The sequence below is a fragment of the Sarcophilus harrisii genome, chromosome 4 (genome assembly GCF_902635505.1).
Source record: "Sarcophilus harrisii chromosome 4, mSarHar1.11, whole genome shotgun sequence".
NCBI classification, from domain to species: Eukaryota; Metazoa; Chordata; class Mammalia; order Dasyuromorphia; family Dasyuridae; genus Sarcophilus; species Sarcophilus harrisii.
In genome coordinates, this window is record NC_045429.1 from 249917814 (window position 1) to 249932817 (window position 15004).

The window sequence follows — 15004 nt, forward strand, 5'->3', positions numbered from 1 at the left end:
AAAGGCTAATTCTTCATCTGGATGATGATCATTTACCAAAGAGCCAATGGAGCTTCAGTAAGGACCTAGGAATAGTCAATATAATATTTGCTGCCTGACAACTACAGGAAAAAATTTTCAGGAGCAGAAGAGAGTTCTGTGAAAAAAAAATTTTTTTTCAATCTTATCAAGGCCTTTGATATTTTTGGTAATGATGGTTTGCAGAAAATCATAGCAAAATGTAGTTGCCCAGAGTTCATCAATATTGTTCACCAATTTCAACAACTGGATAATGCATGATACTATTGCATTTTCCCAGTCCTCAGTGGAGTGAAGGAGGGATGTGTGTGCTTACTTCCATGCTTTTTAGTATGATATTTTCAGTGGAGTTGTCAGAAATCTTCAACGAAGAGGGAAAAAAAAATGTCATCAAGGTCAGCTACCACATGAATGGTAATTTATTTAACTTTAAAAGGCTGCAAGCCAAGACAAAAATGGAGGGAGAGTTGGTGAATGACTTATTGGCAAACAACTGTGCACTCAGTGCAGTCATTGAATATGGATCAATTCTCTGGATCTTGTGCTAATTTTGAACTAATTTTGAACAGCCAGAAATACACCGTCCATATGTAGAACCTTCAATTACAGCAGAGAAATTTTGAATGCCATGGATAAGTTCATTTTCTTTGGCAGTACACTTTACAAAATTTCATACACAGATGACAAGATTGATGCATGTTTTGTTTGATGAAACACTAAGTGGAAGGCAAGTATGGGAGAGAAGACATATTGGGCTGCCTATCAAACTGAAGATCTTACAATGCCATTGTGCTAACCTCATTGCAGTAAGTTTGTGAAATCTGAACAATACACTAGTGTCATGCTAGGAAACTGAATTGCTTCCATTTGAACTGTTTAGAGATTCTGAAGATGACCTGATAAGATAACATACTGACCGTTGAGGTCCTTTCTGCGCTAAATTGCCTAGCGTTCAAACTCTATTGCAGGGAAGGTAGTTCTGATAATCTGGACACATAAACTGAATGCCAAATGTATGCTTGCCTAAAAGATTATTTTACAGGGAACTCCCACAAGGAAAACTTCACATGGAGGTCAGAGGATACAAGGACCTAGTCAAGGTTTCTCTGAAGAGCTTTGGAACCAATGGGAACCAAAAGAGCTTTGGAACCAATGGGAACCAATTTGGAAACATGGGAGACATTGGCACAGGATGACCCATCATGACATATCCACAATAAAGAAGGCTGAGTATTCTATGAGTAATACAGAATTACAATAGCCCAAAAGAATCACAAGATGCACAAATTTAGAAAAATCGCCACTCTTAATGTTCATACAGACTATTTGTGCCTGATCTGTGGTAGACTCTTTTGAGCTCATATGAATTGGTATGATCAGTCATAGTCAAATGCTGTACATAGTGATATCATTTTGGTCCTTGAAAGAAGGATAACCAATTGTTCTTGGAGAGTGAAATCTCTTATGGTTTGTAGGATTATTTTTTAAAAGATTTTTTTAAAAATCACTTTTTTAGAGAATCAGAATATCAAGTATATCTCTTCACAGACAACATTCGCAGAAAAAAAGCATATTACATGTATTCTTCCAACAAATGGCTTTGAAATCCATGAAGATGGATATATAATAAATTATTTTGCATATTATGTAGAAAAACCCCTCAAAATATATTAACATAATATGCAGGTTTAATCCAATATTCAAATTTTCTCCAAGAATATTTTTACTTAACTCTTAACAGCTTGTATAATTTCCTTGTAATAGTGTAAGTTTCTAATTTAAACATCATTAAAGTTTAAGAAATACAAAGGAAAAATTTGACATTTGGGCAACTTAGAGCTGACCAATGTGAAGTTTTCCTGAAATATTCTGCATTTCAATTTTGTATTTCATCTGAATAAAAAAAAATGGGGGAAAAAAAGACAACCGCTGTTTGTTCTCCCTGTACAGAACTGATATATTAATAAGTCAGTGGCAACTGTAACCTGAGGAAGGGTATATTATATATAACTCCAGAAAATCTGGGTTAAATTTCATGCTGTGCCACTTATTCATTTTGTAACCTTTCACATGGCATTTCACCTGGCTGAGCCTTTTCTTCATTTGAAATTTTTTGTTTTTTTACTTACTGCAATCTATTTCAAAGATTCATGTGCTATGAGAAAAATTTCTTAAGCCTTAAAACACTATGTGAATGTGAATAATTCTGGCACAAAGTAAGGGTCAGGAAGTAGATGTGCATTACTTGAAAAAAGACCAAACAAATTGTAGAATATAGGTTTAATGGAAAAATCATTGAACTACAGGAAATGATGAATATGAAAAATACAGAGATGTGGGAAGTCAAATGAACTGATAATATATACAAGTTTTACAATAAGAAATAGACATTTCTCTATAGAAAATAGAAATAGAAAAGAATGAAAATAATAACAAAAACTGGTACTGAATACTGTGCCATCATTCTAACGACTAACCTTGGCCTTAAAGAAGAGATATAAAAATTTAACACCCTATTTTTTTGCAGAGACAGTGAACTGTAGGTGTGGAACAATGTATAACCTGCCAGACCTAACTGATGTGTTAGTTGTGCTTAATTTGTTTTGTTTAATAGAATGGATTCTGACTGAGAGATAATGTGAAAAAATGGAAAATGAAGGTGATATAACAACAAAAGTTATCAGTCCTCCCTTGCTTTCCAAAGAGTAAGAGCAATTAACAGAGAGAACTTACTTAGGAACATCTAAACATACAGTTGTACTATAGATTCATTCATAGCAATATTTATTAAATACTTGCTTGTGTGAAGTCTCTGAGTTAAAGGACTTTATAATCTGATGAAAGAAAACAAAGTGCAAGAGGAAGTTGAACTTGGAAAGGTGTGTGGGAAAGAGAGAAGGGTGTAGAAGTTGGTTAGAAAAGTCCCAAAATAGTACATCCCAATAGAAAATGAGCTGCTTTATTTTGGCTTTCACAAGTTAGAGGTTTGTAATTCATGACCCCACTCTCTAATTAGAGAACTAGAGGGTAATCAAGAGAAAGAATTCAAAGGCCAACGTGATCTTACTAGATGATGGGGTTACGAACTTTCTGAGGAATAGTGGATAAATCTTAAAGTAGTATAATCAGATGAAAAATCATATGCACTCAAGTGAATAACTGCTAAATTCAACATAACTTTAACAATTTAGGAAGAGAATACACCCAGATATGATATTTTCTTTCTGAAATAGATGGCTTTGTATTGGGAGTAACAGAAGAAAAGACTTTTGTCCATGAATTTCTGCTTTTACACTTTATTTCTTAGAAACAGAATTACAATTTTTCAATATTATATTTTTCTAGCTCATTGAAAATGTTGTCAATATATGAATACATATTGCTACCTTAATGGTGCTCTTTAATTTAAATATCACTACAGATTGAAGTGAATTACATAATTGCTTTAAAATAAGTAAGTTAATTTTCTCTCTGAATCTGACAAATTCCAAATTTGGTTAGCAATATCTCAATGAATTTTCATTTTTAAATATTTTCCTAAACAACAATTTTCTTGCAAATGTTTTTGTTTGCTTATTTGTCAAATAATTGTATAACATCTACTTACTTGCCAATAAGAAAAGGGACTCAAAGTTAAATATTTTGAAGAAAGTTTCATTAAAAAAAGAGAAGCAATATAATATTTTACAACAATTATCTTAGAGTGATCCAGGGTCCCCTAAAAGTTTTCTGTGTCTATTTTTCAAGTTCATTTTCAGTCCTCAGGTGAGGAGCAATTTTATAGAAGGCAATTCCACTGCTCACATAAACAGAAATGTGTATATGTGCCATATGTGTATTTTTCTTCTTTTTCAGTGTTTTTGCAACATTGTCCTCTTTATCAGCTGATGTTTTCTTCTAGTAAATATGTCTTGGGAATGAATATCAAAATTTCCCTTTTGAGATTTCCAAGATGGTAGAGTCAAGAATGAATCCCCTGAAGCTTTTAAAAATTCCCCTCCAAACAAATAGAAAATTACATTAGAATTGATCTAGAAGCAAAGAAGCAAAATGCCAGCACAGCAGGAAAAATCCATCTCACTGAAATTAGTAGGGGGAAAGATCTAAGAAGAGCAGCAGCAGCCAGCCAGCCAGCCTCAAAGCAGAAGGCCTTCAGCAAAGCTCCAAGTCTGGGACAATCCACCAAAGAAGCCCTATCCTCCTAAAAACCAACAGCCTGCAAGCAAATGAGCAGTCTGTGCAGCAGCAACTAATTCCTACACCAGTAACCCCACCCCCAGCAAGACCACCAACAAAGCCTTAATTTAAATTCTGACCAGTAGTAAAACCTTTCCCCAAAAGTAGCCAACAGTAATACCCTGCCTTTGGAATGTACAAACAGGGAGATCCTGTTTCTAGCTGCATTATTGCAGCTCTGGGACTGACAAACAACACAATTTCAACTAAAATGAGCCCTATTACCCCTTAGTGCAAGCTAGGAGCATGATCTTCCCTCCAGTAAAAGCAAATAGCTAAATTTGGAAGCTTAGCAAAGCCAGAACTAAGACTTTGAGTTCCAGCAAAAAACAAAAACAAAACACCTTGGGATAATGCAGGGCCAGAATCCAACTCTCACATAAAAACATTGTCACAAAATAGTAGGGAAAAAATGAAGTAAAAAAAGAAAGAAAGAAAAGAAAAGAAATTGACTATAAAAAGGTATTATTGTAACAAGGAGAATCAAGGCACACACTTAGAAGAGAACAATAGTATCAAACTACATGTGAAACTTCTAAGAAAAATGTCATTTGATCTCAGGCTCAAGAAGATTTCCTGGAAGAGATGAAAAAGAAAATTTAAAAGCAAATTAGAGAATTAGAAGAAAAATGGGGAAAGAAGTGAGAGTAATGCAAGAAAGTTATGAGAAAAGAGTCAGCAGTATGGGAAAAGATTCAAAAATTTATTGAAGAAAATAACTCTCTAAAAAAAATTAAATTCACCAAATAAAAAAGGAAGCACAAAAGCTCACTAACGAAAAGAATTCCTCAAAAATTAGATTTGAGCAAATGGAAGCTGATTACTCCATGAGGCATCAAAATACAACAAAACAGTCAAAAATGTTTTTTAAAAAGTAAAATAAAATTTGAAATATTTCATTGGAAAAACAACCAACCTCAAAAATAGATCCAGGAGAGACAATATAAGCTTTATTGGACTATATGAAAGTCATGATTAACAAAAAATTAAAAAACAAAATAAAACAAAGCAAAAATCCTGGACACCTTTTAAGAAATTATCAAAGACCAACCTGATGCATATGAACCACATGACAAAATAGAAATTAAATGAAACCACTGATGACCACTTAAAAGAGATTATAAAATAAAGCTCCCAGGAACATCAACACCAAGTTCTGAAGCATATATTAAAGGAAAAGAACTGTAACCAAACAAAAAGTCAGGATTGCATAATATTTGGAAATGTAAAGATCAAATGGGCTTGAAATATAATATACCAGAAAACAAAGAATTAGGATTACAACCAAGAATCACCTACCCAGAAAAGCTAAAGATAATTTTCAGAAGCAAAGTATTATTTAACAAGATAGAGAACTTACAAGCATTAAAAGACCAGAGATGTATAAAATTGTTTATGTTCTCTAAACATAAGACTAACGGGAATCATGAAAAGGTAAAACAAGGAAACAGTAAAGAGAAAACATAAGAAATTCAATATGCTTAAAGTGTTTCTGTTTCTACATGGCAAGATAATAAATATGTCTAAGTCTTAAGAACTTTATTACTACAACAGTTAGAAGGAGTATATATAGACAAAGGTTGTGGATGTAAAATGATTTTGATGAGGTAAGAAAAATTATATTGAGAGGAGTGGAAGAGATTGAATGGGGCAAATTATCTGAGGAAAAAAGAGGCATGAAAGAGCTATCATAATAGAGAAGATGAGCAAAATTTAAATCTTAATTTCATAAAAATGGGCTCAAAATATACCCAAAAATAGGTACAAAGAGTTTATATACTCAAAGTAACATATACACTCAGTTGGATATAGAAATTGATCTTACTTTTTTAAGAGTAAGATCCCTTATTCCAGAAGCAGAGATCAACCATAAAAGTCACAAAAGAAAAAATATCAAAAGAAAAGAAAAAATGAGCAAGAAACAGAAAAGAATCTTGACCATAGAAAGAAACTAGGAAAGAATAAAACACCAATTCAGATGAGGACAAAATGTCCACAGAGGAAACCTCAAAGACCAGTATGTATTGGACTTAAGCCCCAAAAGCCTTCTTGGAAATGCTCATAAAAGACTTTAAAAGGCAAATAAGATATCCCAAAGAGATTATAAAGAAGGGAAAGGGACCTGTATGTGCACAAATGTTTGTGGCAGCCCTTTTTGTAGTGGCTAGAAACTGGAAACTGAATGGATGTCCATCAGTTGGAGAATGGCTGAATAAATTGTGGTATATGAATATTATGGAATATTACTGTTCTGTAAGAAATGCCCAACAGGATGATTTCAGAAAGGCCTGGAGAGACTTACATGGACTGATGCTGAGTGAAATGAGTAGGACCAGGAGATCATTATATACTTCAACAACAATACTATATGATGACCAGTTCTGATGGACCTGGCCATGCTCAGCAACGAGATCAACCAAATCATTTCCAATGGAGCAGTAATGAACTGAACCAGCTGTGCCCAGAGAAAGAACTCTGGGAGATGACTAAAAACCATTACATTGAATTCCCAATCCCTATATTTATGCCCACCTGCATTTTTGATTTCCTTCACAAGCTAATTGTACAATATTTCAGAGTCTGATTCTTTTTATACAGCAAATAATGTTTTGGTCATGTATACTTATTGTGTATCTAATTTATATTTTAATATATTTAACATCTACTGGTCATCCTGCCATCTAGGAGAGGGGGTAGGGGGTAAGAGGTGAAAAATTGGAACAAGAGGTTTGGCAATTGTTAATGCTGTAAAGTTACCCATGCATATAACCTGTAAATAAAAGGCTATTAAAAAAAGGCAAATAAGAGAAGTAAGAAAAGAACTGAGAAATATGCAAGAGGGAATCAACAGCGTGGAAAAGGAAGACAATTCTTTAAAAAATATAATTGGCCAAATGCAAAAAAAAAAAAAAATAGAAAAAAACAACACCTTCAAAAGTAGAATTATCAAATGGAAAAAAAGATACAAAAGCTAACTGAAGAAAAACATACCATAGAAACTAGAATGGAGAAATGGAAGCTAATGACTCTATGAGACATCAAGAAGCAAACTAACTAAAAAGTATTAGAAAAAATATAAGAAAATGGAAAATAGCTCACCAGAAAAATAACTGATCTCAAAAATATATCCAGAAGAGACAATTTAAAAATTGGTCTACCTGAAAATTATGACCAAAAAAAAAAAAAAGAGCTTGGGTAGCACTTTTCAAGAGATCATGAAGAAAATCTGTCCTAATATTCTAGAAATAGAGGGGAATATAGTCATTGAAAGATAGACTGATAACCTTCAGAAAGGGATCCTACAAGAAATATTGCTACAAAATTTCAGAGCTACAATCTCAAGTTAAAAATACTGCAAGCTGCCAGACAAAAACAATTCAAATATCAAGGAGTAAAAGTCAGGATTACCCAGTATCTGACAGCTTCTACAATAAAGGATCAGTGAGTCTGGAATACCATATTTTGGAAGGCAAAGGACCTGGAGTTACAACCAAAAATTCACTACCCAAAGAGAATAAGTCTCAGCTTTCAGGGGAGGCAATGGATCCTCAATGAAGTAAAACACTTTCAATCATTTCTATTGAAAAAAAAAAAGTTACTAAACAAGAAAAAAAGCCAAAACAGAAAAAGAAAATTAGAATCAACTAAGATGCTACGTGAAATTATTAACATTGGGACATAAAATAATACCTTATAATTTATCAGCATGTCTGTTACCAAAAGTACAGCAATAGAACATAGAAAGAGAAATTCCATTTAAAATAAAAATAGATAATATAAAATACTTGGGAGTCTGCCTTATAAGACAAAATCGGGAACTATATAAACACAAATATAAAACACTTTGCATGCAAATAAAGTTTGACCTAAAGAATTAAAAAAAATATTAATTTTTGGTAGATATTCCAAACTAATATAATAAAAATGATGATTGTACCTTAATTAATCCATTTAATTAGTTACACACATATCAAATTGTCAAAATTCAAAATAGAAGTAGAAAAAAATAAAATGCATCTGGGAAAGCAAAACTTCAAGGATATCAAGGGAACCAAGAAAAAATGCAAAATCTCAAACTGTCTTTCAAAGAAATAATCATCAGAACAATCTGGTAGTGACTAAAAATAAAGTGGTGGAATTGTGGAATAGATTAAGTACAAATTATAATATAGACCATAGTAATTCAAAGGAAATAATAAACCTTCAAACTTTTGGAACAGAAATTCATTATTTGACAAAATCTTCTGGTATAACTGGAAAACAGTATTAGAAAAATTAGGTATAGTCTAATATTACACACCATACACCAAGATAAGTATGGAGATATGAGTTACACATAAAGGATGATGATATAATCAAACTAAGAAAGCATAGATTAGTTTCTAATCTATTAGATTTATGGACAAGGGACAAATTTAGCATCATAGAAAATATATTACATTACAAAATGTAATTATTTAAAATGATCATATAAAGTTTTAAGTTTTTGCTCTAACAAAACAACTGCAACCAAAATTCTAAGGAAAGAAGGGCATTTGCAACAAATATGTAAGATAAAATGCTCATTTCTCAAATATATAAAGAACAGCATTAAAAATATCAATCATTCCCTGTAATGTCTGGACTAGCTCTCTGGAGGACCTTGGGATCAGCCCAAGTCCTTGGTCTCAGTGGAGGAGTAAAGGAGGCAGGAGGGCCACAACTAGTCAAAGATGGAGTCTGGAGTCTAGCATCTTCTCTTGTGTCTGTGGCTGAGAGCTGTAGTTGAGAGTGGTGGCTGAGAGAGCTCTGTATCCTCACTCAGCCCTTAAATACTTCAGTATGATTATGTCACTATACCATACTGAGCATGAGCCAGCTGTAGAGCATTACATCATTACATCACATTAATATCACACTAAGTATGTATTTAGCTAGAGAATCATTTATCTCATCAATCATACTGAGTCTTAAGTATACCTTTTCAGAGTTTCGGCTCTCTACAATTCGCAAATTATTAAATGGCCAATTTGTGGTTTGAGGTCTTCCCTGTCTCCAAAAAAATCTATCTAGAGTCAGAGGTTATTTTTTGTTGTTGCTTTTGATTTTTTGCTCATTTTTAAAGATTGAGGTCCGCTCTTAGGGCAAAGGGGAGATTGTCCAAACTTCCTCTATAGGTGACAGTGGCTTCACACTACCCTGGGGCCTTGCTGATGGATTCCTTCTTGTGTTGGGTGGATGTGGCCAAGTCCCACTTTTTATGCTAGCATTCAAGGATTCTCCATTTGCCTTCTGTAATTTCATTGTAGTTGTTACAACTAGTCTGCTCATGCACTGGCTTCTTATCAAAATAGATTTGCAAGCACCACTCTGGTTTGGCTATGAGACTCCCACTAGATTTTCCCAGGGTATTAAAGCCTCTCAGTTCTGAGTGTTTTGGCACTGTGCTGTGCTGCTCTTCACCTGGGCTAGGCTGCAGATTGCTCCTTCTACCCCCTTAACCATTCTCCCCTTGCCCCATCTGATTGAGTAGACCTTTCCTGAAGCTCTTCCAAAATATCTTCTGCTGGAATATTTTTTTCTGGACAGAACTCCAAATATTTTTGAATTCTGTAATTCCAAAACCCATTCAGAGATTGATCTGGTGTTGATCTGAAGTTAGCCAGGAAGAGTTTAGACAAAGACTTGTCTGCTTTCCACCATTTTGGCTCCATCCCATAGTCAAAGTTTATGTATAGGCAGATTGCAAAAGAAATAAAAGCTCTTTATGATCTTATGAAAATGCTCTACATAAGTATCAAATAAAAAATGCAAATTAAAAAACTGAAATGCAATGGCACACCTATCAGATTGGTTAATATGACAAAAAAGGGAAGAAAAATATTGGATTTGGGAGGGTATGTGGGAAAACTTGTTCATTAATGTATTTCTGATGAAGTTGTAAAATGATCCAACCATTCTGGACAGCAGTTTTGAATTATGCTCAAAGAGATGTTAAACTGTGCAAATCATTTTACTCCCCTACTAGGTCTATACTTGATAAACATCCCATAAAAGGGAAAAGAACTTATTTCTATGAAAAATATTTAGCAGCTCTTTTTATGGTGGTTAACAATTGGAAATTGAAGAAATACCCATCAATTGGGGAATGACTGAACAAGTTGTGCTATAAGGTGCAATGAAATATTATTGTATTATAAGAAATAGCAAGCAGGATTATTTCAGGAAAACCTCAAAAAAGGCTTAAATGAACTGATACATAGGGAAGGAAACAGAGCCAGGAAAACATTGTATATAGTAACAGCGATATTGTTTGATGAAGAATTATAAATGACTTAACTATTCTTGGTTGTACAATGATCCAAGACAACTATTAAGGACTAATGCTAAAGCACATTATCTCCAGAGGAAGAACTAATATTATTTGTATAGAGATTGAAGCATGCTATTTTTCTTTTTCTTTCATTTTTTTCTTATTTTCAAATCTTTTGTCCAAAATGCTATACTTAATTGCACATTTATGGCTTTTATCTATTTGCTGACCATCTCAGCTAGGAGTGATTTGAGAAAAATAAAGAGAGGAATAGAATTTAGAACTCAAAACTTTAAATAAAAATGTCCAAAAATTGACAATAAGTATGGGATGTTTCAAAAGTGTCATCTCACAGTAGGTCTTTTGGTACCAACACAGCTTTTAGGAACACTCTCTATAAATGACTAAATTGCATTGTTGTATTTGGAAGAAGAAACAATATAGAAAATACTTATATTGTTTAATAATGTGTCTTATTTTACAAGTGGAAATGTAAAGAGAATAGATGTAAATTTTTATTGAAATATTTTGTTATTTTTGATTTGTTTTATTGGTTATGTTATTAAATTTATAATGCAATAAAAAAGAATTTTTAAAAATTTGCTTTCAATGTAGATATCACATCACCAATGCTATTTACATATCAACAAGGAAGCAAATGGAGTAGAACCATGTTCTTTTGCAAAACAAAACAAAATAAAAGATTTCTGATTATTGAAAATGAGAAATAAAAAAATATCATCTTCATGCTTCAAGCCAAATATTAGAAAAAATAGATATTACAAAATACCATATATCATTCAACAATGCAAAATAATATTTTAAAATATTAGTTTAAACATTTACTAAATCATTTCTTAAATATCATTTATCTTACAGCATTTTTTATAGTATTCCATATAAAAAGTCTAATATTTATTAATGCTGCCCAAGAGACAACCAAGTGTGGACTACATATGTTAAGGTAATATGTACTACATAGTTGATAAAACCATAATTTGACAACTCTTCAAATAACTTTTAAACACATTTCTCAAAGTATTTTTCATCAAATGAAAAATGCACTATTGCTAGGTGAAGAGGTTTGTAACTTTACTCAGCATATAGCACTTCAAAAGCATATTTATATTTTGCAATTGGAAAGATAAAGCATGATGGATAAGGTAAGACAAGTGAATCAAACACATGGAATTTTAGCATGAAGTATTCTGACATTTTCTAAGTCACTGAACTTTCCACAGCTTGAAAGAACCATTTATATCAGCTCATCAAACTCCATTCTTTTTACATATAAGAAAATGGAAGCCATCTTTTGAAAAACAATGAAAAGAAAAATTATCCAAGTCCTCCCATATGTTTTAGAGGAATGCTGAACCTTTCCAGAGGCATCTGAATGTCACAGAATTTTGCTGATTTCATTTGATCATCTGCATAGCTTTTGTGTTAATTCCCATGGCAAAAAAAAAAAAAAAAAAGCATTTAGTCATTTTCTTTACCTCTTATGTTGATGAATTTCTTCAACACTTCGATTATAAAATGAGCTGTGGTTCAGGTTATGTCTTTAGATGGCAAGTGACAACAGAGAAAGCCCCTAGGAGAGAGTTATATTAAATAGAATTTCAGATAATTAGAAATATATTGCAAAACAATGTAAGTAATTTTTACTGATTGATCATTAGAAACTTTTATAATTTTTTTTAAAAAAATTTATTAAATTAAAGGTAGTAAAAAAATGTTAAGTTTTATAAAATTAAGGCTAGTAAAATGTGAAAGGCATTGTGGTAGAGTAGATAGCCTCAGAGTCTAGAATACAACTTGAATTCACGTTATATATGAATTATCTATTTATTCCTAAGTAATCTGATTAACCTTTCCAGATTCCAGGAAATTTCCTTAAATTATAAATTGCATGTATATCGGACTGCTTACTGAGGAAGGGTGAATGGAGGAAGGAAGGGAGAAAAAATAGATGTCAAAATCGTTTAAATGTTATAAGTAAAAAAAAAAAAAAACCAAAGCGGGGATGGGGAGTTGGATCATTCAATCTGGCCACATTACAAAAGGAACAGATTAAAAATCCCATATTGATCAGCATTTAGATTGGGATCATCTACTTCCAGCCTTGGGAAGATATTGCAGATTCTGAAGAATAAAAGGTGGAGGAAAAACATGAAGAGGGGAAAGAAAAAGAACAGGGGAAGAGGAAAATGGAAATAAGGAGGAGGAGAGAAAGGAGGGAAATAAGAGAAAGAGGGGTGAAAAGGAGGAGGATAAAAAAAAAAGAAAAATATTGAAATAAGAAGTACAGGGCCTGAGTTCTCTCAACTCTGATATTTAGTACTTGAATGACCATGAGCAAGTCACTTCATCTGTAATGCTGTTGATTACATTTTTATCTGATTGGACTAGATTGATGGGTATCTTCCAGCTCTAGACCTATCCTAGACATGTTATTTAATAGTTTTTATCATGTATAGTCTTTGCTTACTCTTATGTATAATGAATTTTATTTCCTAGGGGCCGTGGGGGTGCAATTCCTCCTCCCCTACCACCTGGAAGAGGTGTTCCAACACCCAGGGGGACAACTGTGACACGTGGTGCTCTTCCAGTACCCCCAGTAGCAAGAGGGGTTCCAACTCCTAGAGCAAGGGGGGCTCCAGCTGTTCCAGGATATCGGCCACCCCCTCCCCCAACTCATGAAGCTTATGAAGAATATGTAAGTACCATTAAGGCCCTGACCATTATTGTCAGTTAAATTTATTGAATAGTAATGAAATAACTTGGATATTCAAGTTAAGAATAGATCATTTAATGTCTATATTTAAACCTGATTTGCATTGCTTAGGGTTTATATGATATTTAAAGCAATATAATCTAAAAGGTTGTGATTTAAATGATTAGAGTATTTTAAAATAAGCTTTATTTTTCCAAGTATTCATGTGCTTCACACCTATCTTAGGCATAAACACCTAGTTTAATAGTATTAGATGGCATTATTAAGCACTAGATAGCAAAATTCTTATTATGTGCAGCAGAAAGTGTGATGTTTCAAAGTAGTAAGAATGAAGCAAGGCATAACTGTGAAGCATTCTTTTCTTTTCTCATGTCTTCTCTTATTTTCTTTCTCTTCTTTCTGTGTATGTCTTGTCTCTATCCTATTCTGTCTGTCTCTCTGCATATCTGTCTAAAGACTGTTTCTCTGACTGTCTGTCTCTGTCTCTGTTTGGTCTCTCTGTGTCTGTCTCTCTGGCTTTCTATCTTTCTCTGTCACATATTAATACGTTAATTTATACAGCTTCTTTTTTATTTAAATACTTTTGATAGCTTTACCTTTATTTATGCACAGAGCAGAAAGAGCTTTAACATTCCTAATGGTGAAAGTTTATATGTAAATAATGCCACAGGTAAGATTTTACGGTGAAAAAAAGTCTTGAGTTTCTATTGCTTTCTAGAAAACAAAAATTTCCCAAAGACTGAAATGATAGGAAATCCACATTTCATTAATTCTAAGCCATTTGTAGGGGGTGTTTATATTAGATTCTATGTGAGAGATTTTGAAAGAAATATAAAAGATATTTTGTGTCTATCTTTGAGAAGATTTCTCTAACAGTGGTCTCCCAGACATCTCTTATACTGCTTCAACACTGTATAATAGCCTTTATTTTCCATCAATTCTTCCATGGGCTCTTCATTTCAGCTGGATAAAGTATCTGGTCATTCTCTAAAACAAAGAATATTTCTCTTTGAGAACTTCATCTAATAGCTTAAAAAATAAGAAACAGAACTTTTTTTATTCACTGATCCTCCCTCAAAACATTACCAGAAAAGTTTATTTTGTCTATGCAATTGTCCTGAATAAAAATGATACAGATGATTTATTTTGCTACTTCTTTTAACTACTGTGCTCCTTTATTTCCCCTAACACCAAGTGTACATTTTGACCCAATAAAAATAGCTGACATTTATATTAGTACTTTAAAAATTTCAAAGCACTTTTATTATGGCATTTACTTTGATCTACCAACAACTAACTGGCATAAAGGTTAGAGGTATCATCATGGTCATTTTACATAGGAATCTTAGAGAGACAGCTGCTGGTTCAGTGGACACACTGGACCTGAAAGGAAGATTTGAGTTCAAATCTAGCTTCATCTCCTTCTTAGCTTTATTACCCTGGAGAAGTTACTTATGTTTGCTCAGTATTCTCAACCATAAAATGATACTAATAATACCTACCTTGTAGAGTTTTTGTTAGTATCAAAAAAGATATTTGTAAAAAAAAAAAAAAAAAAAAAAAAAGGATTTGCACAGTATATAGTAGATACTATATAACTGTTTATCCCCTTTCCTTTGTCTGACTTGCCCGAGGTCACAAAGCCAGTAATTTAGTCATATGGACCAAGTTCTTCCTGACACCAAAAAAAGATTATTTAAAAAATCATATTTACATCACTGATT

At 32.9% G+C, this 15004-nt stretch overlaps 1 protein-coding gene across 2 annotated transcripts in view; it reads left to right on the forward strand.

Annotated features, from left to right (window-relative positions):
* KHDRBS2 (KH RNA binding domain containing, signal transduction associated 2) overlaps window positions 1-15004 on the forward strand; it is an 847635-nt gene that overhangs the window by 609374 nt on the left and 223257 nt on the right. For both annotated transcript variants that reach the window (XR_004233669.1, XM_031964686.1), the window contains exon 6: window positions 13064-13262. Coding sequence is in view for 1 of the 2 variants with exons in the window: in XM_031964686.1 (XP_031820546.1) it covers window positions 13064-13262 (199 nt within the window). In the remaining variant the exon portion in view is untranslated. The remainder of the gene's footprint in view (window positions 1-13063; window positions 13263-15004) is intronic.